This window comes from Myxocyprinus asiaticus, chromosome 3, assembly GCF_019703515.2.
Source record: "Myxocyprinus asiaticus isolate MX2 ecotype Aquarium Trade chromosome 3, UBuf_Myxa_2, whole genome shotgun sequence".
Taxonomy (NCBI): domain Eukaryota; kingdom Metazoa; phylum Chordata; class Actinopteri; order Cypriniformes; family Catostomidae; genus Myxocyprinus; species Myxocyprinus asiaticus.
The window spans coordinates 18826413-18848221 of NC_059346.1; the positions used below are offsets into that span (position 1 = coordinate 18826413).

A 21809-nucleotide genomic window follows, 5' to 3' on the forward strand; every position below is an offset into this window, starting at 1 on the left:
CAAGTAAACAGGTATTTTTCTAAGACTTAGCCATAAATTACACAATAAACTTGTAACTGGACAACATCTCTCAGAATTAATAGCAAAATACAGTAACAGACTGTAATTAATAGAATACAGGATACTATTGTAAAAAGTTACTATACAATTTACAGCAGTTTGTTACAGTGTGGTTTTATTCTGAAATGTAATTTTAAATGGATCTGTATAATGTAAATGTAATCTGATTAAATCAACCTGACACATTAGGTTACACCAACTGGAGTAATTTTCATGGGTTAGTTCAACTAAAAATACTGTAGATCCTTGAGGTAACAATTGCAGGTTATTATTTCAGTGTAGAATAGAACAGAAAAGGTTTGCACAGCACAGTTATTTGGAGTATCTCTGCACACTGAGCCTACAGTAATATATAGTATATCCAAACAGATTTAGTGGTATTTATGTGACTAAAGAATATAAAAAAATTGTTGTGTGCCGTCTTTCGTCGATGTTTTAAAGAATGAGGTGACAGGGTGTCGGTGACCCGGTGTCCGGCCCGTCCAGTATGCGCGGCATGCGCGCGTCGCTATCTCCCCACTTGCTTCACGTTGTCGCTGTCACGGTAACACCTGCCAACTTCCTTTTTCAACACCGCCACCCAACCCTAATCGGTAAACATATCTCTCTCACACGCCTGCCCTCTCACAACGGCGTGAGTGGAGCGCGAGTGCGGTGAATTATCTCACACTGGTCTTTGAATCTCGACAGTCTTTACCAGCCGCACTTCATAAACTGTTAAATCCTACATAAGGCGCATTTCTCTTTATTGGTGGTAGCCTATTGGATATTATAGGCTATTAACTTAATTAACATTTTTGAATGGAATGAAGATGCCTGGACTTTAATCTGCTTTATTGTCGGGAAATATTTAATGACATTGCACAAACTGGATTCAAGTGGACAGTGAAGGTGGAATTCCTTGAATAACATCATTGACATGGTAACATCCAGCGACTGGATATTACGGAGGCGGAACAGAAACCTCTGGAGATGTCTGCTGTGTCAAAAAACTGCTAAAAGTGCTGTCTGAGAGAAGAGTGATCCAAGAACGAAGACTGAACGTAAAAGAACTTCCTGTGGGATGCAGTTCGATCTGTGTTGAGGAGGTTGTTAAACTGTAGGTAAAAAAATTAAAAAAATTATTGCTGAAAAAATAATTTTTTATATAGCTTTTAAAATAAAATTATTGGGGAAATATATGTGATTTAGGTGTTTCCAAACATAACTTCTAATCATTATAATGAAAGGTTAATTTTTGAATCACATAACACACTGCAGGGCAAACCTATTGTTTACTCAAGGGAACCAGTGTAATTTGGAACATGTCAAACACATGTCACTCAGTAATTTTCTCTATCCGACAACTGTGATAGAGAGCAATCTCTTAGGAAAAAGTTTATGATGGCCCAATTATAGGATCCACAGGAGACATGATGGCCTTAATTCAAGAAATGGAGAGTGGTTTCAGTTGTTAATGAGCAGAGAAGCTGGAATACACCAGAGATGTCTGAATTTTGATATTTTACATTTTGATAAGAATTAAAGAACCCTATGTATTGGAGGAAAACAAAAAATAAAAAAACAATTACCTTTCATTAACACAAACCTCTCATGTCCAGACATTGTACTAAATGAAGTAGAAAATTATTTCAGACATTTTACAAAAGTAATTTGAAAATAAAACGAAAATAATTTATTTAAATGTGCAAGGATTCACCCAGTTGCGTTGACATAAAGGCAATCGGTTTGCATATTTTTTCTTTGTAAACATACATATTTGGCTCAATAATGTGAACTTAATTATATACTAGTTACAAGTAAATTTAACTCATCTGTGATTAAAGTATCATTGATTTTATTTAATTATTTAAATTGAGTTATAGCACTTTTACAGTATAAGGGAAATCATGACTGGATTCTAGGTTAGCCATATGGCATATTGGATACTCTTCAGTACTTTATAATGCACGTAAATCTGCACTTTTGTAAAATACAATTGAGTAGAGATGAATGACTTAAATTGAACAGGCTCTAAGTTCACCAGAAGTAACACTAATCACCCTAATGGTGACGTAACACAAATCTATCAACCAGCTACAACAAAACAACAACAACAGACATAAGAATTAAAAGTTGTACTCAAATTTGAGTTGTATTCAAATTAACTCCAATAATGAGCTTGAACAAGTCTTCTGTAAACTAACTGCAAAAACTACATGCAGTTCTAAACATGAAGCTGCTTAAACATCTGAATCTCCTTTTGAAACTCTGTTCCAAGTTGAATAAACCATTTTCATACAGGTGAATACTTGTGATCTAACCTAATCCTGGATAAAGCTTGACTCCACAGTGGAAGCAGGCTGTGTCTGACATAAGGAGATGAAACGAGAACGTTTTAAGCCTCCAGAACCAGATGACCCTTTATGTTGCTGTGGAGACATCGACCAGCAAAGAGAGTACTGCTGCTGTGATTGTGAAGAACTTGATGATGCCTGTGAAAGGTCAGTGGAGTGCCGTTTTAGGTCATGGCATGTAGATGTTGTTTGTCATTACATTTGTTCATCTTCTACATCTTTAAAGGAATAGTTCTTCTAAAAAATTCTGTGAATTAACTCATTTATTTATTATCATTTATTCACCCTGATGTTTTTCCAAACCTATATTTTTGTTTCTTTTATGGAATACCAAAAAATAAATAAAAATAATAATAATTATTATTTTATATATATATATATATATATATATTTTTTTTTTTTTTTTTTTTCATTCAATGAAAGTGGATGGTGAATCAAATGAGATTTGAGAGCTACAGTAAAAGGAAAGATTTTAAACAAATAATTACTTAAATTTCAGTCTGTTCCTCACACAAAGCTATCGAATGACTTCAGTGCAGAATCTGTATGGACCAATTGCTGTAAATCATACTTTTATGGTGCTTTTTTGTCATTTTTGGAGCTTGACAGAACTCTTCCCCATTCACTTTCAATGTACGGAAAGGACAGCCAGGTTATTCTACTAAACTTCTCATTTAGTGTGGCATAGAAGAATGAAAGTCATATGGGTTTGGAATCACATACAGGTGAGTTAATGATGACATACTTTTCATTGTATTGCTTTTTAAGTAATATAGCCACAAATTCATCCCTCATTTCTGTCATCTCCTCTCATTAGATTACTCAGAAGAGAGCCAGACAAGCCAAACATCTTCTCACATTTCGTCTCTCGCATTGCTGATCGTTTGGGTTTGCCTTGTTGTGCCATAGGACCTCTCCGATTGGAGCTGTCTGTCCTACCTCCAATGGTATTGCTTCCTGGCCTGTTGAGGGTGGCAGCAATCAATTGTCTGCTGGGAGTTGTAACCCTGACTGCCTTACCAGGACTGGTGCTCTGGTATTACTATGTAACTCACAAAAGGAAAAGGCGCACACTGTTTTTCCTTAGTTTGGCACTCTTCTCCCTTGCCTATATGTACTACCTTTTCCTCACCGAGATCCTTCCCAGAGGAGATGTAAGTAGTCTGCAGGTGGTTACTGCGACAACAGGCATGCTTCTGACACTCATCTCTCTTGTGTGCACCAAACAGGGACCAGGGTTTGTCAAATCTCACTCATTAGCTCTCAACAGCAGCTCTACAACCAATCAGAGCAAAAACTTAACCCAAGACTCCACCCCCTGCAATGGAATTAACCAGTCAAAGGGAAAGATTGAAGAAAAGAAGAAGTGGTGCCCTGTGTGCCGACTGGTGCGACCACCAAGAGCAGGGCATTGCAGGATCTGTGGGACATGTGTGCTTCGAATGGACCACCACTGTGTCTGGTGGGTTTCTCACTCCTACTTCCTATCTTTATAGGTGATGTGTGTATATTTTTCAATGTTAAATTACTTTCTCCCATTTAAACTTTTTATATAGATCCATTCATTAATATAAGTAATTCATAGGTTGATTCCCTCGAAAAGTGTAAACACTGTGGCTCTGTGGCACTATCAAAACATTGATCTGTTTAAGCATCCAACATAACAACAATGGCTTATACCAATTTTATAGTTTTAGTTTGGTGCATGATTATCCTTTTTCTGACCAATGGCAGAAAGGGGAAGTGTTTGAGAAACCTGTTGGAAAAAAGTCACTATTTTTGCAATTCCGCTTGGTGCAGATAGTTGTGCATAAATTATACATTTCACCTTTAACAATTGAGTAAAAGGGCCTCCACATGACTTGTGTCAGTGTTGCTAAATACATTGAACTTTATAGAGTGATGCGTCAGCTATAGTGTTGCTCCCAGGGCCATGCTGTGCCAAAGTTTATTTAGCCCAAGACGGAGCACTTGTGTTAAATAAATGCGAGAAATTGGAACACCCAATAGAGCGGGTGTAGAAAAGGAAGTCCTGCCTTACAGGGAAAAGAGCCAATCACCTTTAAGAGACAGAAATTGCCTGTCAGTCAACTAAAGTATGCACATGAGCATTAGTTAGACCAGCCTGAAAAATAGCATTTTTCAGCATGATCCGAGCTGAAGAAGCACTATATATAATCCCACTGTTGTTAGATTTTACTGCTTTGATCATAATCTTGACCAACCATTTTGGAGATGGTTGGTCTTTCCCCATTAAATTAGTTAGAAGCTATGCTTTTATGACGGGAGCGTGCCCAAGATGGCCACCAAGTTGACTGAGTTGCGCTGAAAGGGACTTTGGTTGCGTTTTCCTCAAGCATTGTTACCAAAGTCTTTCTAACAAGTCAGTGCACTCGGTGGCCATTCTTGAATGGGGAAAGACTGAAATCTCAAAAAAGATTATGATCAAAGAACATATTTCAAATCAGCAGTAAAATCTGACAACACTGAAATCATAAATTGTGCTTCTTTACCTCAGATGTCACAAAAAATTGAGGCTGGTTTAGCTAATGTGCATGCGTAAACTCAAGTTGAATGACAGGCTATGTCTGTATCTAAAAGGTGATTGGATCTTTTACCTGTAAGACGGGACTTCCTTTCTACATTCGTTGACCGTTTGGCGGTCCAATTTCTCCCATTCATTTTAATAAAAGTGGCTCGTCTATGCTAAATACTCTCTGGTTGTAACGCAGTACTCATAGTTCAAACAATTTCAACTTTGAACCCGTCGCTGACCCTTCAGCAAGTCTGCTAACACCGTAGTGATTTTCACACACGTTTTTACCTCACTAATTATTATTATTGTTTTAATTTTAGGGTATATAGCAACAAGAAATATTTTAAAACTATCAAATTTGTGAAGGGATATTGAATGTTGAGCTTCCAGAGACCTCAATTCCTTAACAATTTAAATTTACCAAGAACATCCTAAGATAGGAGTGTCAAACTAATTTTGGACTGCGGGCCTGATTGGACCAAGCGACATTGCTTGGGGGTCTGAAGTTTATATTGATAAATTATATATACTGTGTTTGTATGTTTATACAGTTTATAATGTATATATATATATATATATATATATATATATATATATATATATATATATATATATATATATATTGTATGTATGTATGTATATGTATATATACTACCGGTCAAAAGTTTTGAAACACTTGACTGAAATGTTTCTCATGATCTTAAAAATCTTTTGATCTGAAGGCATATGCTTAAATGTTTGAAATTTGTTTTGTGGACCAAAATATAATTGTGCCACCATATTAATTTATTTCATTATAAAACTAAAATGTAATAATAAAAAAAAAGTTTTTGAAATTGATGACTTGGACCAAATAATAAAGAAAAGCAGCCAATAAGTGCCCAACATAGATGGGAACTCCTTCAATACTGTTTAAAAAGCATCCCAGGGTGATACCTCAAGAAGTTGGTTGAGAAAATGTCAGGAGTAAATGTCTGCAAATTCTAGGCAAAGGGTGACTACTTTGAAGATGCTAAAATATAACACAGTTTTTATTTATTTTGTTTAGTCTCAACATAATTCCCATAGTTCCATTTATGTTATTCCATAGTTTTGATGACTTTACTATTATTCTAAAATGTGGAAAAAGAAAATTATAATAAAGAATGAGTAAGTGTTTCAAAACTTTTGACCGGTAGTGTATATAATATATATATATATATATATATATATATATATATATATATATATATATATATATATATATATATATATGTACACACACACACACACACACACACACACACACACACACACACACAAAAAACTGAAATATCTTGCTTGCATAAGTAGTCAACCCCTGTGCTGTGGAAGCTGCCAGGTTACACAGATGAAAGAAATTGCCCTAAGGAGGACACAGTTACTTTACCACTGGCATCCACCTGTGAATCATTAAAGTTGCAATCACATTGTCTGGATAAAAAACCCATTATTGAAGGATCATTGGTCAGGCTGTGAATCTGAAGGAAAATGAAGACCAAAGAGCATTCACAGAAGTTAGAGATAAAGTAATAAAAATGCACAGATTAGGGAAAGGGTACAAAATAATACCCAAATGTTTGGATATCCCAGTGAGCACAGTTAGATCAATAATCAGGAAGTGGAAGCTACACCACACCACCCAGGCACTGTCAAGAAAAGGCTGTCCCTCAAAACTCAATGCTCTAACAAAAAGGAGACTTGTGAGAGAAGCCACAGAGAGGCCAACAATCACTTTGAAGGAGCTACAGAGTTCAGTGGCTGGCAGTGGAGTAATGGTGCACCAGTCCACCATATCAAGAGCACTGCATAACGCTGGCCTATATGGGAGGGTAGCAAGAAAGAAGCCATTACTCAAAAAGTACCATCTGAAAGCACGTCTGGAGTTTGCCAGAAAGCATGTGAGTGACCCAGCTTCGATGTGGGAGAAGGTTTTGTGATCAGATGAGAACAAGATAGAGCTTTTTGGCCAAAACTCAAAGCGCTATGTGTGGTGCAAACCTAACACTTTCTATGCCTCAAGACACACCATCCCTACAGTGAAGTATAGTGGTGGCAGCATCATGCTGTGGGGATGCTTCTCATCAGCAGGGACTGGGCATCTTGTTAGAATTGAAGGAAGAATGGATGGAGCAAAATATAGGGAAATACTGCAAGAGAACCTGCTTCAGTCTGCTAAAAAACTGAAGCTTGGGAGGAAATTCACCTTTCAGCAGGACAATGATCCCAAGCACAAGGCCAAAGCAACATTGGAGTGGCTCAAGAACAAAAAGATAAATGTCCTACAGTGGCCCAGTCAAAGTCCTGATCCCAATCCTATTGAGAATCTGTGGCACTATTTGAAAATTGCAGTCCACAAGCGTCACCCAACCAACCTGAACAACCTGGAGCAAATCTGCTGAGAAGAATGGGCCAAAATCACTTCGTTACTGTGTGCAAAGTTGGTACATATGTTCCCTAAAAGACTTAAAGCAGTTATTGCAGCAAAAGGTGGCTCGACCAAATATTAATGTGTGGGGGTTGAATACTTAAGCAAGATATTTCAGTTTTTTATTTTTCATAAGAATATTTCCCAATAAAAAAAACAATGTCACCTTACAATAATTGATTTTGAGTTTCAGTGTTTTAAAATAAAATATCAATCAGAATGAAATTTCAGTGTACCATTTATAATTTGGTAATATGAGAGAATTGGTCAGGGGCTGAATACTTTTGCAATATAATATATATATATATTCTTTAACTTTGTTTAAATAACTTAAAATGATGTATTAAAATTATTAATTATCTTTAACAAAATTCTATCATATATTATCGCATTTTATCAACTTTGTACACAAAACATTTTGACATGACTGAGAGCAACTTGCAGAATATCACATATTCATTCAGCCCCTCCGAGTAATTCAGTAAGTTCATTCAATGAAGGATTCGTCAAACTGATTCAAAACGAGAACTTGTGAGCTGGTGAATCACTGTTTTAAAAATACCAGCTCAGAGTCATTTAGTCATGAATCGGACTAAACCAGTCACCGTGTTTGTTGTTGAGTACAGCCAGCGAACACAACGCAACAGAAAAGCGCACTGTTTTGGTGTTATTTCACAGTGCACGCTTTTTTATGTCACCACATTCAATTCAGACTGCAATCTTATAACTTGGGTAAAATATAATTTCTCTAGTGATGCTGGTAGTTCAGCGGTGGAACAAAGGAAAATTGGAGCAGGAAAACAGAAAGATGCTGTTTTCATAGCTAACACTGGGGTAAAAAGATACACATTTTTTTTGCCCACCAACCACTTTGATTTTCTTTTTTACCAGCTCCTTTGGTTATTCATAAAAGTATATAAAACACCACTTCTGAAGCTGTAGTGAATTATGATGACACACAAGACAGTTCATTAATGTTGCTGCATGTCATTTGCTTTGTATGGTTATGTATTCAGCCACAAATGTTTGGAATTAAGCAATGCTGCATTCACAATGCGTGTAAATGTGAACTGCTCCGTGGAAATCAAGTGAACTAAACTTAGAGCACCTCCTGACTTGGTGTGAAATAATTTGCAGCGTTCTCACAGATGACACTGTTCTTGCAGATGCAAACTATTTTCAGATGACTGAAACAGCAGAAACAGTGAGCACTCTGTATGCGCATGTTCCAATGAGAAAGCTGCGCTTATGGGAAGCAGAGCGCCTCTGAATACACAGCGAATCAATGGCTTTTCTTTTGTCTGTTCTTCAAAATATACTCAAGTGTGTTTTTTCAAATGCGCATCTTTGTGTCTGACAGCATTTCTTGTCACATATCACTCCAAGACTTATTCTAAGTTGCCCACCAAAGAATAACCCACTACCGCACATAAATTAACCACTTTGTACAGCTCCCATTTTTTCCTGGCAAACTCGTAAAAAATACACCTCCATGGTGCTATCTGCAAATCAGCACGTGGCATTGAGTGGAGCGTTGACGCTCTGATGCGAGTCATGTGGAAGCCCCTTCTAAACAGAGTGCTTCATTCCCAGTGTAAATTTAGCATTATTAACCATAGACACTCTGGAAACTACAGAACTATGAGAGTAATTTCACAATGAAGCATCACATGGTAATAATCTGCTCATGGCAATATTTGATTCTTTTGTATGATCTCCTTGACACCCTTTTATGTATGTATATACACTACCCAGTCAGACAAAGACAAAGACACACACATACTGTATGTTCAAGTTGATTCCCAGAAGATGTCACTGGAGCAGGGCAGACTGGCAAGACATGTGCAAAGGTCACAGGAACACAGCACTCAGCACAGTAAAGGTGCCAATCTGTTTCCATGCTACTTCACAACACACACAGGCACAAATTAAAGCATGAACATGGACCATGTAGTTTTGTGTAGCCAGACCTTTGACTAAAACTAAGTAAGAGCACAAAATGTGTCTGAGGGTGCGACTATGGACCACGTAATTCTCTGTTTAAAGTTTAAGGTTTGTGTGTGTATGTAACACTTAATTATTTCAGTGCATATGTCTGTGTGTTTCCCTGGTTTACATTGTGTTTTTGTCTTTATGTGTGTGTGATTTTCCAATTTATGACAGGATAAATAGCTGTGTTGGGCAAGCCAATCACAGGCAGTTCCTTTTGACGCTGCTTCTCTTCTTGTTGACATCATTCTATGGGATCAGTTTGGTCTTACGGAGTATATGTCCACACCAGAGTATATTCACAGCCATGTTATACTGCCCTGGAGTCTACAATCAATACAGGTACACACAATTTCAATTACTTTTTACTGGAAAAAATAGATGCACATAGACAGCTTTTATCAACACGGCCTAATATGACACATTTGTTTGTGTGTGTGTGTGTGTGTGTGTGTGTAGCAAAGCACTGTGCTTTACATGTGTGTGGTACAGCAGTATCATAACAGGTGGTTTGCTGTACCTGTTCATCCTTCAGATCATCAATGTCAGTAATAACGTAACAGAACGTGAAGCTCAAATTGCTTTGCGCAACAAAACTGGAAGACGGCGTTACTTTGGCCTGGTTGTGGAAACTGGCATCTATTCACAGGGCTTCCGCCAGAACTGGATCCAGTTCCTCACCATGAATACTGACGAGAACGTATCCCCCTTGACCTTCACAGATATGGTATGATGACCCAGGGGAGTGGTATTGATCAAATGGAATATGTACTACATCTGTACTGATGTGATACTGTATGCAGAACACACCTGTAAGTGTGGTTAGGCTTAAAGAGGAACTCGTTTGAAAAAATTGAGACCTTATCATGTTTGAAATGTCAATTGGTTGACACATTTACCTCATTTGTATCAAGCAGAATGCTAGTGTTGTTAATAATGGACAGTATAAAACTGGCAAAAAGCAGTCACAATCTACTCTAGACAGATGAAAACACCTATTTTAAAAGTACTATCATGTACATTTTCACACTGTACTTTATTTCATGTTGTTTTTTTGTGTTTTTACTCCAACTAGTGGCAACTTTAAATGGGCGCATTGAATAAGGCACAGCTTGATGTTACTGTGTGTGCTATCACAGCAAGGTATTCATGAAATGAAACTGCCTACTCCCTCATCTAACCAAGCTCTGCCCATAAAGGTTACAACTTTATGGCATAAATAAGTAAAAACAACACTAATTCAAATAAGTTTCACAAGTCATTGTAAGTAGGCCCACATGGGAACTCAACAGAAAAGTGCAACAAATTTCTGCAGAATTAGAACGCTCATCATTAAAAAAATTCTACTAATGCCCCACCGCTTGGGTGTTCATTTATTAAATATTTTGGCTGATCTGATGATGCTTTCAGCTAACAATAAAATAAGTTCTACCATCAGCTCCCTTTAACACATTTTTACCATATTAACAAAATCTTTGCAGAAAATGCTAAGAAAAAGTCTGCAGATTTCTTAAGACTGGATTTTGCAAACTGAGTAGAGATTCAAAAAGTCTGTGTTTTCTTAGAGACAAATATAAGAAATATTAAGAAAATGTAAGTTACATTTTAGGAATACGATGAAAGCCCCAATAAATAAAATGCAACATGGTAAAATGTTTAAAAATTACTGTAATAAGAGGGCAAAGAACATAAAGGTACCTCTTAAAATGTATTTATTGCTATTTTCCAACACATAACGGCCCACATAATATATTCCATGCTTTTCTAAAATATTGATTTTATTTAAAATTTTACAGCTCGTAGAAATCATGAAAATAACATGAAAAACATGAAAATATACTTCTGACTTGAAGGTCAGCTGCCTTCTCAAAAAATGCTACCATGTTATGTTTCGATAAAGATTGTGAGTTGATGGTTTTGCATACACAAAGTCACATGACCTCAGTATTTTCAAGGAGGGTTTTCAATATTTTTCACAAATATTTGACAGACTCACTCATTGCTTTTTTCTCTAGCCTCTTAAATGTTTGGATCCTCCAGGATACAAAAACCTTTTTAGGGTTAAGAAACATTCATTAATAACTGATTTTTAGATATATGAAAGATTGTTTTGTCTATCAAGCTATGTCTACTTGAACACAATAATTCTATTTTATCATCCATATTAAATTAATTATCACACATTACTTCAGTTGTGTTTTCTGGTTTTATCTCTGTGTTAAACTGTTTCAGTGAATTAAATCCTTCTGGTTCTGTTGATTACTGTGAAAATGTCATGAGTGACCTACTTAAAGAGTCGAGGATGATGGGTAAAGAATAAGTGGTTTTAGAGCTTTTAGTTCTAGCCCTTTCGCCTCTGTGCGACCACAAGAAGGAACGAGAAAGAGTTGATTGTTTTTTAGAACATACTTCCTCCTACAAATATGCAAAGTGATGTTATGATATGGTTTAGCTGTTTCAGTTAAACACATTTCCTGTTTCTCATCACTGACATCTTTCACAGAGCAGTACAGAATACTTTAAAATAAAATAATAAAAATATAGTATATTTTGTTAAAACAATATACATTTTACATGTTTACTCAGACAAATTACAGTTTACAAAGATAACCAATTATTTTCAATCTACCTGTCCAATACAAACAATAGAGAACAATATAAAAATATTAATTACAAACCACCCATTATATATAGTTTATATACATATGTGATCATTCTGAACAGGAAGTTATGTTGGTTTCAATAGATCAGATTTACTGAAGCACTGGCCTGCTCCCACCTTGAGGGCTATAGAGCTGCCAGGTTGTTTTGGTGGAAACTTTCTGTCTATGCTGAGAAATGCATTAGACACCATCAAGCACATCCTGTATAGAGTGAGACACCATGAGGATCGGACAAACCAACTCATCTCTCTTACCTGAGAAACACTGGATCCATTGCCTGATACTCTTCATAACACTTATAACAGGTACCATTTATGTGTGTTATAAGAGTTTGTGACTGTGTGTGTGTGGGCAGGTATAAGTGGTTTATGAGGACTTTTTTTTAGGTTATAAACTGTTAATTACAAGGGTATTATGCTATAAATGTGGTTTATGAAGACATTTCTAGTGTCCCCATAATTCAAATCGCTTAAAAAACATACTAAACAATGTTTTATTGAAAATGTAAGAATGCAGAAAGTTTTTTTGTGAGGGTTAGGTTTAGGGGTAGGGTTAGGGGATAGAATCTATAGTTCGTACAGTATAAAAATCATTATGTCTATGGAGAGTCTTCATATTGAAAGCTGCACCAACATCAAGTGTGTGTATGTGTGTGTGTGTGTGTGTGTGTGTGTGAGAGAGAAAGCAACCAAATAGGAGGAATAAACAGTTCTGACCAACTGCTTCATATATAAGCCTGACTGATGTGTTTAGCTTCATGAAAGACACTTTGAAGTCATGATTCCAGAGTAGTAACTCGATCTGTATAGGCTTAAATTTCCACTGATATTTTCCAGGAAAAAATATAGTTTATTAAACACCCTTTGGTCTTTTGTGACAACATGCTCCAACAGTGCTTTAGTTCTCAACTGGTTTTGCTAAAGGACCCAGATTTTACTTTTTACATCAAGTGGCAACCCAGCACAGTACCAGAATGGTTTATTATACAAAAAGTGAACAAAAATAACCTTAAATCAAACATTAACCTTAATTAATATTACCATAAATGGCACAGACCCAAAAATATGCAAAATTATTAAATTAATAGGAACATTTACAATTAACTGCATAAAAAACAATATGAGTATGATTTACCACCTTACTCAATGAAACAAACACTAGGCCAGATATTGTATTAGTATTATCCATGTTATCAAATGACAGATGAATCTGAGTCAAAATACTGTTAGAATTTGATTAAACATGCAGCCTTCGATGTCAACAACAAAAGATAGAAAACGTATTCTCCACCCTTTTGACAAGTGATAAGCTTATTTATTTACTACCCTTACTATGTATTATTTTGTTAGTTTAATTTTATTATTTCCATTTAGCATTGTTTATCTTGCTATCTGTGACCCTATTAGAAGAGACTTGTGACCCATTTTGAGTTGCAACCCACCAGTTGAGAGCCACTGCAATAGTGGACAGATGTAGTAAGTTGTCACAGTGGAACTTTCCATTATACTGACTTTTCAGCAAAATGTAAACAGTAAAACAATTCTGAAACACACACACACATGTTGGTGCAGCTATCATTATGAGGACTCTCCACAGACATAATGATTTTTATACTGTACAAACTATTGATTCTATCCCCTAACCCTACCCCTAAACCTAACCCTCACAAAAAAACTTTCTGCATTTTTACATTTTCAAAAAAACTTCATTTAGTATGTTTTTAAGTGATTTGAATTATGGGGACACTAGAAATGTCCTCATAAACCACATTTATAGCATAATACCCTTGTAATTACCAGTTTGTAACCTAAAAAAAAGTCCTTGTAAACCACTTAAACCTGCCCACACACACACACACACACATGTTTTGTTTTATATCATCGTGGAGACTTTACATAGACTTCTGTGGATTTTATGCAGATCTAACAATAATTTCTATCCCCTAACCCTAACCCTACCCCTAAACCTAACCCTCACAGAAACCTTTTTGCATTTTTACATTTTCATAAAAACATCGTTTAGTACGTTCACTAAGCCATTTCCCTTGTGGGGACCGCTGGCTGGTCCCCAAAATGTAAGTGATCTCAGGTTTGGTCCCTACAATGGAGGTTAAATCTGTACACACACACACACACACACACACACACACACACACAAATCTTTAAAGAAATGTAATGTAAAAAATATGTAAAACGATTTTTTATGCAATAATGTTTTATTGCGTGCCGTTGTTTACCGCTATAGCAAAAGAAATTTGATAATCTTGGTATTTTCATTTGGAGGATAAATTTAACAAAATTGATTCTAATTTAAGAGGGTTTATAAGCGTGAAACCAACATACAAACCCACTATAAGGAAAACACACATTTGCCTATCGAGACTTTTGACTCTTTTGACTTTAGGTACTGAGATATATTCTTGTATATCCCATTAAATTAGCTTTTCTCTTTACACCCTATTTATTTGTCTTTTTTCACTTTCTTTGTCATAGGAGCTTTAACAGATGAAAATGTGATTAAATCTGTCTTGGGTGGGAGTGCATCTTTTAGATTTAAGGTTACAGGAGACATGAAGTTAACCCAGACAGAATTGAGCAGGTGTCCAAATCAGAAGGTTTTTGTGTCCAGCCCTCAGTTTGGACTCAATATCCTGGACAGCAACTATACTAACCGTCTTTCTGTGGAATCAAATCACAGCTTTAAACTGGAAACAGTACAAGAGAGTGACTTTGGGACTTACTGCTATAAACTGACCACTTTCCCAGATGGGAGTCTGACTGGAGAAATAACGCTGGTGAAAGAGACAAAAAATGGTGGGAATATACCTCTTATGTATTAAGGCATCTTCTTCAACAATTCTCTTCATATAACACTAGGCATACATTTGGTTAGATCTCAATAAGCCAATTTTTGTTCCAACAAATGGCACTTTAAGGAATTATAAGTACCTTTTTACATCTATTTAACTATTGCAATGTTCACACCTATATCTGTGTAACATTTTAGATTCAGAATAAAGTATGACACATTTGTGGTAAGAACAAAGCAGACAAGGTGTAATAGCACTTTTCTGTTGTGTTAACCACTTAGTTAGCCATTCTTAGAAACTATTTCACTTTTTTATATCCCTGTTTTTTCATGAAATAAAATATACACTCACCGGCCACTGTTTCAGGTACACCTCTACACCTACTTATTTTATGCAATTATCTAATCAGCCAATCGTGTGGCAGTAGTGCAATGCATCATGTCATGCAGATACTAGTCAGGAGCTTCAGTTAATGTTCACATCAACCATCAAAATGGGGAAAAATTTTGATCTCTGTGATTTCAACCGTGGCATGATTGTTGGAGTCAGACGGACTGGTTTGAGTATTTCTTTAACTCCTGATCTCATGCATGACAGTCTCTAGAGTTTACTCAGAATGGTGCCAAAAACAAAAAACATCCAGTGAGTGGCAGTTCTGTGGATGGAAATGCCTTCTGATGAGAGAGGTCAACGGAGAATGGCCAGACTGGTTCGAGCTGACAGAAAGGCTACGGTAACTCAGATAACCACTCTATACAATTGTAGTGAGCAGAATAGCATCTCAAAATGCACAACATGTCAAACCTTGAGGCAACTGGGCTACAACATTAGAAGACCATGTCGGGTTCCACTTCTGTCAGCCAAGAACAGAAAGCTGAGGCTGCAGTGGGCACAGGCTCACCAAAACTGGACAGTTAAAGACTGGAAAACATAGTCTGGCCTGATGAATCTTGATTTCTTCTGAGTTGCACAGATGGTAGGCCCACTGCAGCCTCTGCTTTCTGTTCTTGGCTGCCAGAAGTCGAACTCAACGTGGTCTTCTGCTTTTGTAGCCCATCACTGTACAGAGTGGTTATCTGAGTTACTGTAGCCTTTCTGTATGCTTGATCCTGTCTGGCCATTCTCTGTTGACCTCTCTCACTGGATGTTTTTTTGTCTTTTTGCACCATTCTGAGTAAACTCTAGAGAATGTTGTGCGTGAAAATCCCGGGATATCAGCAGTTATAGAAATACTCAAACCAACACATCTGGCACCAAAAATCATGCCATGGTCGAAATTTCTGAGATCACATTTTTTTCGTCATTCTGATGGTTGATGTGAACATTAACTGAAGGTTCTGACCCATATATGCATGATTTTATGCAGTGCACTGCTGCCACATGATTGGCTGATTAGATAATTGCATTAATAAGTCAGTACAGGTGTTCCTAATAATATGGTTAGTGAGTGTACATATCATTTACTGAAATCAAATGCATGGTAAATGCAACCCTCTGACAAGATCTGACATGCAATACAACACATAGAATGATGAGGGATGACATAAAAAAGAAGAGTGTGAACAGTGAATTTATTTTTCAAGATTTGTTTATTCTTCTCATTTGACAAATTGGTTTGATTTGGGTTTAAATTGAGAGATGTTTGTTAGTACTAACAAGAAAAGATCAAAGATAGATAATAACACAGTTATCAGCACTCTGACACAAATTACATATTTGTAATTGTTCATGTTCTCTCAGGTCGCTCAGCTCTCTCAGAGCCCTCTGGTCCCCCCATCACGATGTTAATCTCCTTGAACTGTGGCATAGGTTTTGCAGTACTATGTGGAATCATCGCTGGAGTGGTTTGCTATAGGGTAATGGAGAACAAGTAAAGAGAGTCTATATACTTCATTGACTTCCTGGCTTTAAAGAATGATGCATGTAAAGCAAAGTCGGGCGGACTTGAGCAGATCTTGTAGTAGCAAAGATTGCACTTTGTAACATATTTTGAAATAAATAAATAGAAAGGTTAAATTAGCATAAAAGCCCCACTGTTTTTCAAGAGATTATGAGGGTGCAGAGGTGTTATGAAACATTTACCCTGTGGGATTTTATTTGTCAGATGAATATGCCATGCACCTTGAATTTAGGTTTAGTAGACTGATTCGTTATATATGGTAATTTAAGTAATTCAAGAAAAAACATAGGATCTCATTACTCAGAAATACTGTTCACCATATTTAGAGTGCACACCCAAAGATTGATGTTTAATCAAAGAATGACAAAACATATTGAGCACTGAACTCTAACTCTAAATAAACACTAAACCATGTTTCAAGCATTTGCTCTGGCAAATCTGACCCCTGTCTCTCCCCTTAGAAGAGGAGAAGTAAGGTACAAACTCCAGTGCACATTGCGCTGCATCCTGGAAGCCTTCCTGACAGTCAAACTTCTGTCCTGCAGAAAGATCCAGACCAGCCCAATAGCACACGCAGACAGAGAGAAGAAGAGGCAGAGCATGATGATGGCAATTACCTAAATGTTCCTTAACCTTGCCAACTGTACTTGTACTGGATACTGGATGCCTGTACTGCAGGATTTACTTGCGGCTGGACGGCTTTTTATATTTACTAAATTAATCACTGGATTCTGACAAACAGTGATTCTAAAAAACTGTGAAACATTCACACAAACTGTGAATGTTTGTGGACCAGTTGACACACACACACACACACACACACCTGCATCCCCTTAGCTTTTTACCCTCCTATTGCGTTCGGGTCATTTTTGACCCAGTAGAGGTAAATCATAATTTTTTAATACCATATAGTTTTTCGTACAAGAACCAAATTTTGTTTTTTTGTCAGGACTACCAAAATGAACATAATTATTTTTTTTTTCTGATTTGTAGAAGAAATTATTTACGAGATCTAACCATTTTTATAAAATTGTGCTCCTGGGTCAAATCAATTGTGGCTTTACACATGATATTATGCATATACAGTTGAAGTCAGAAGTTTAGATACACTTAGGTTGAAGTCATTAAAACTCATTTTTTAACCACTCCACAGATTTAATATTAGCAAACTATAGTTTTGACAAGTTGTTTAGGACTTGTGCATGTACTTTGTGCATGACACGAGTAATTTTTCCAACAATTGTTTACAGATAAATTGTTTCATTTCTAATTGAATATATCACAATTCCAGTGGGTCAGAAGTTTACATACACTAAGTTAACTGTGCCTTTTAGCAGCTTGGAAAATTTCAGAAAATTATGTTAATCCTTTAGACAATTAGCCAATTAGCTTCTGATAGGAGGTGTACTGAATTGGAGGTGTACCTCTGGATGTATTTTAAGGCCTACCTTCAAACTCAGTTCCTCTTTGCTTGACATCATGGGAAAATCAAAAGAAATCACCCAAGACCTCAGAAAAATAATTGTGGACCTCCACAAGTCTGGTTCATCCTTGGGAGCAATTTCCAAATGCCTGAAGATACCATGTTATAAACAATAGTATGCAAGTATAAACACCATGGGACCATGCAGCCATCATACAACTCAGGAAGGAGACACATTCTGCCTCCTAGAGATGAACGTAGTTTGGTGCGAAAAGTGCAAATCAATCCCAGAACAACAGCAAAGGACCTTGTAAAGATGCTGGAGGAAACAGGTAGACAAGTATCTATATCCACAGTAAAACGAGTCCCATATCGACATATGGACTGCTCAGCAAGGAAGAAGCCAACACTCCAAAACCACCATAAAAAAGCCAGACTAGAGTTTGCAAGTGCACATGGGGACAAAGATTTTGTCCTCTGGTCTAATGAAACAAAAATGGAACTGTTTGGCCATAATGACCATTGTTATGTTTGGAGGAAAAAGGGTGAGGCTTGCAAGCCGAAGAACACCATCCCAACTGTGAAGCATGGGGGTGGCAGCATCATGTTGTGGGGGTGCTTTGCTGTAGGAGGGACTGGTGCACTTCACAAAATAAATGGCATCATGAGGAAGGAAAATTATGTGGATATATTGAAGCAACATCTCAAGACAACAGCCAGGAAGTTAAAGCTTGGTCACAAATGGGTCTCCCAAATGGACAAGCATACCTCCAAAGTTGTGGCAAAATGGCTTAAGGACAACAAAGTCAAGGTACTGGAGTGGCCATCACAAAGCCCTGACCTCAATCCGATAGAAAATATGTGGGCAGAACTGAAAAAGCATGTGCGAGCAAAGAGGCCTACAAACCTGACTCAGTTACACCAGTTCTGTCTGGAGGAATGGGCCAAAATTGCAACTTATTGTGAGAAGCTTGTGGAAGGCTACCTAAAACATTTGACCCAAATTATACAATTTAAAGGCAACGCTACCAAATACTAACAAATTGTATGTAAACTTCTGACCCACTGGGAATGTGATGAAAGAAATAAAAGCTGAAATAAATAATTCTCTCTACTATTATTCTGACATTTCACATTCTTAAAATAAAGTAGTGATCCTAACTGACCTAAGACAGGGAATGTTTTCTACGATTAAATGTCAGAAATTGTGAAAAACTGAGTTTAAATGTATTTGGCTAAGGTGTATGTAAACTTCTGACTTCAACTGTATTTTCACACATTTATGAATTAGATTTTTCTTTAAATACTTTATTTACATTTAGCCTCTTTCCCATGCTCTCAAACACACTTTTGTGTCTCAAAATGGCACTGCATCTTGTTTACAAACATGCTCACACATACACATATAGTCTCAAGCACACACAGAACTGACAAACCAGATGTAACAAACATAACAAATAATATATATCAAAGAAAAAACTGCCTATAGGGAGGTGTGGCAAGAGCAAAAGTTCAAGCATACATAGTCTGAATAAGGGTTGAAGGAAGAAAAGTCTACATTTTACTCTGCCGCTCTCTACAGGCTGATCTGATAATGAACCAGCTTGTACCATAATCACACATTAACATTCAGCAGTTCATGCAATAAACAGAATACATTTAGTTTAAAAACATTGTATACAAGTACAGATGTTGTGTAGTTGTGTTGTATAGTTGTTTTGATATGGTTTGATTGGAAAAACATATTTGGTTGCGCAGATTTTGACTACTGAGTTGTTTTTCAGCAGTAATGAGAAATGTAATTAATGTGGAAGTTATTAGGAGAATTACTAGAAATTCTCACTTTAAATATTTATATAAATTTAATGCAATGTTATATTCAAATGAAATTTCATTTAAACCTTGATAAAAAAAAATATATCTTCAAATGTATCACACTTTTTTACCTGTAGTTAATGTATGTTTTGAAATGTTAAAGAATTTATAATTTTTTTAATAAATAAACTGACATCATACATAATAACATTTATATTTTTCAGTATATTTTTACATGTATGAACAGCTAATAAGTTAACAATGAGCTACAATATGGTTTTTGATGAAAATAACTGGATTATTAATGATTTATAAGCTTAAAATTCCACTGGGTCAAAACTGACCCGCAAATGCAAAAGGTGTATGCAGACTTTGAACGCAATATGAGGGTTAAGTAGTCTTCAGTCTTATTTTTATATGAATTCTTATTTGTAATGTTTTCTCTGTTTTTTTTTCTATGGCAACAAAAAGTATGTCCTTTTTATGCAGCCATTAAATCTATCTTTTTTCCCATCATAATAACATAAGGGACATAAATAGACTGGAGGAAAGAAAGAAAGAAAGAAAGAAAGAAAGAAAGAAAGAAAGTAAGACTTACGTATTACTGATCACGTGACCCTGACACATTTCATGGGGAAAAAAAATTATAAAATCTTGTTATTTGATTAAAAATATTGCTGAAATAAACAATAAAATCTGTAATATATATACAGGTTCATCTCAATAAATTAGAATGTCGTGGAAAAGTTCATTTATTTCAGTAATTCAACTCAAATTGTGAAACTCGTGTTTTAAATAAATTCAGTGCACACAGACTGAAGTAGTTTAAGTCTTTGGTTCTTTTAATTGTGATGATTTTGGCTCACATTTAACAAAAACCCACCAATTCACTATCTCAAAAAATTAGAATATGGTGACATGCCAATCATTTAATCAACTCAAAACACCTGCAAAGGTTTCCTGAGCCTTCAAAAAGGTCTCTCAGTTTGGTTCACTAGGCTACACAATCATGGGGAAGACTGCTGATCTGACAGTTGTCCAGAAGACAATCATTGACACCCTTCACAAGGAGGGTAAGCCACAAACATTCATTGCCAAAGAAGCTGGCTGTTCACAGAGTGCTGTATCCAAGCATGTTAACAGAAAGTTGAGTGGAAGGAAAAAGTGTGGAAGAAAAAGATGCACAACCAACCGAGAGAACCGCAGCCTTATGAGGATTGTCAAGCAAAATTGATTCAAGAATTTGGGTGAACTTCACAAGGAATGGACTGAGGCTGGGGTCAAGGCATCAAGAGCCACCACACACAGACATGTCAAGGAATTTGGCTACAGTTGTCGTATTCCTCTTGTTATGCCACTCCTGGCGTCTTACATGGGCTAAGGAGAAGAAGAACTGGATTGTTGCCCAGTGGTCCAAAGTCCTCTTTTCAGATGAGAGCAAGTTTTGTATTTCATTTGGAAACCAAGGTCCTAGAGTCTGGAGGAAGGGTGGAGAAGCTCATAGCCCAAGTTGCTTGAAGTCCAGTGTTAAGTTTCCACAGTCTGTGATGATTTGGGGTGCAGTGTCATCTGCTGGTGTTGGTCCATTGTGTTTTTTGAAAACCAAAGTCACTGCACCCGTTTACCAAGAAATTTTGGAGCACTTCATGCTTCCTTCTGCTGACCAGCTTTTTAAAGATGCTGATTTCATTTTCCAGCAGGATTTGGCACCTGCCCACACTGCCAAAAGCACCAAAAGTTGGTTAAATGACCATGGTGTTGGTGTGCTTGACTGGCCAGCAAACTCACCAGACCTGAACCCCATAGAGAATCTATGGGGTATTGTCAAGAGG

At 36.6% G+C, this 21809-nt stretch overlaps 2 protein-coding genes across 4 annotated transcripts; both read left to right on the forward strand.

Annotated features, from left to right (window-relative positions):
* Positions 1-707: 707 nt before the first annotated feature.
* On the forward strand, positions 708-11541 carry LOC127417179 (palmitoyltransferase ZDHHC23-A-like). Its single transcript, XM_051656999.1, has 6 exons — positions 708-1163; positions 2344-2543; positions 3214-3858; positions 9542-9709; positions 9827-10094; positions 10443-11541. Exons 2-6 carry the CDS (start codon positions 2422-2424, stop codon positions 10452-10454), a joined length of 1215 nt encoding a protein of 404 aa, XP_051512959.1. The 5' UTR covers positions 708-1163; positions 2344-2421; the 3' UTR covers positions 10455-11541.
* Positions 11542-12209: 668 nt separating this feature from the next.
* On the forward strand, positions 12210-20831 carry LOC127417202 (uncharacterized). 3 transcript variants are annotated; one of them, XM_051657055.1, is made up of 4 exons: positions 12210-12335; positions 14523-14843; positions 16580-16709; positions 17285-20831. In XM_051657055.1, exons 1-4 carry the CDS (start codon positions 12251-12253, stop codon positions 17358-17360), a joined length of 612 nt encoding a protein of 203 aa, XP_051513015.1. In that variant the 5' UTR covers positions 12210-12250; the 3' UTR covers positions 17361-20831. The 3 variants fall into 3 exon arrangements, with proteins under 3 accessions (XP_051513015.1, XP_051513024.1, XP_051513006.1); XM_051657064.1 differs by having other exon boundaries at positions 16580-16695; XM_051657046.1 differs by having other exon boundaries at positions 16580-16695; positions 17201-20830.
* The last annotated feature ends 978 nt before the right edge of the window (positions 20832-21809 follow it).

Coding starts and splice junctions, on each gene's coding strand:
- LOC127417179 (XM_051656999.1), top strand. CDS start 2,422: ATGAAACGAGAACGTTTTAAGCCTCCAGAACCAGATGACCCTTTATGT. Junction 2,544..3,213: donor CTTGATGATGCCTGTGAAAG/GTCAGTGGAGTG, acceptor TCCTCTCATTAG/ATTACTCAGAAGAGAGCCAG. Junction 3,859..9,541: donor ATGGACCACCACTGTGTCTG/GTGGGTTTCTCA, acceptor AATTTATGACAG/GATAAATAGCTGTGTTGGGC.
- LOC127417202 (XM_051657046.1), top strand. CDS start 12,251: ATGAGGATCGGACAAACCAACTCATCTCTCTTACCTGAGAAACACTGG. Junction 14,844..16,579: donor GGTGAAAGAGACAAAAAATG/GTGGGAATATAC, acceptor ATGTTCTCTCAG/GTCGCTCAGCTCTCTCAGAG. Junction 16,696..17,200: donor CTGGAGTGGTTTGCTATAGG/GTAATGGAGAAC, acceptor CTCTCCCCTTAG/AAGAGGAGAAGTAAGGTACA.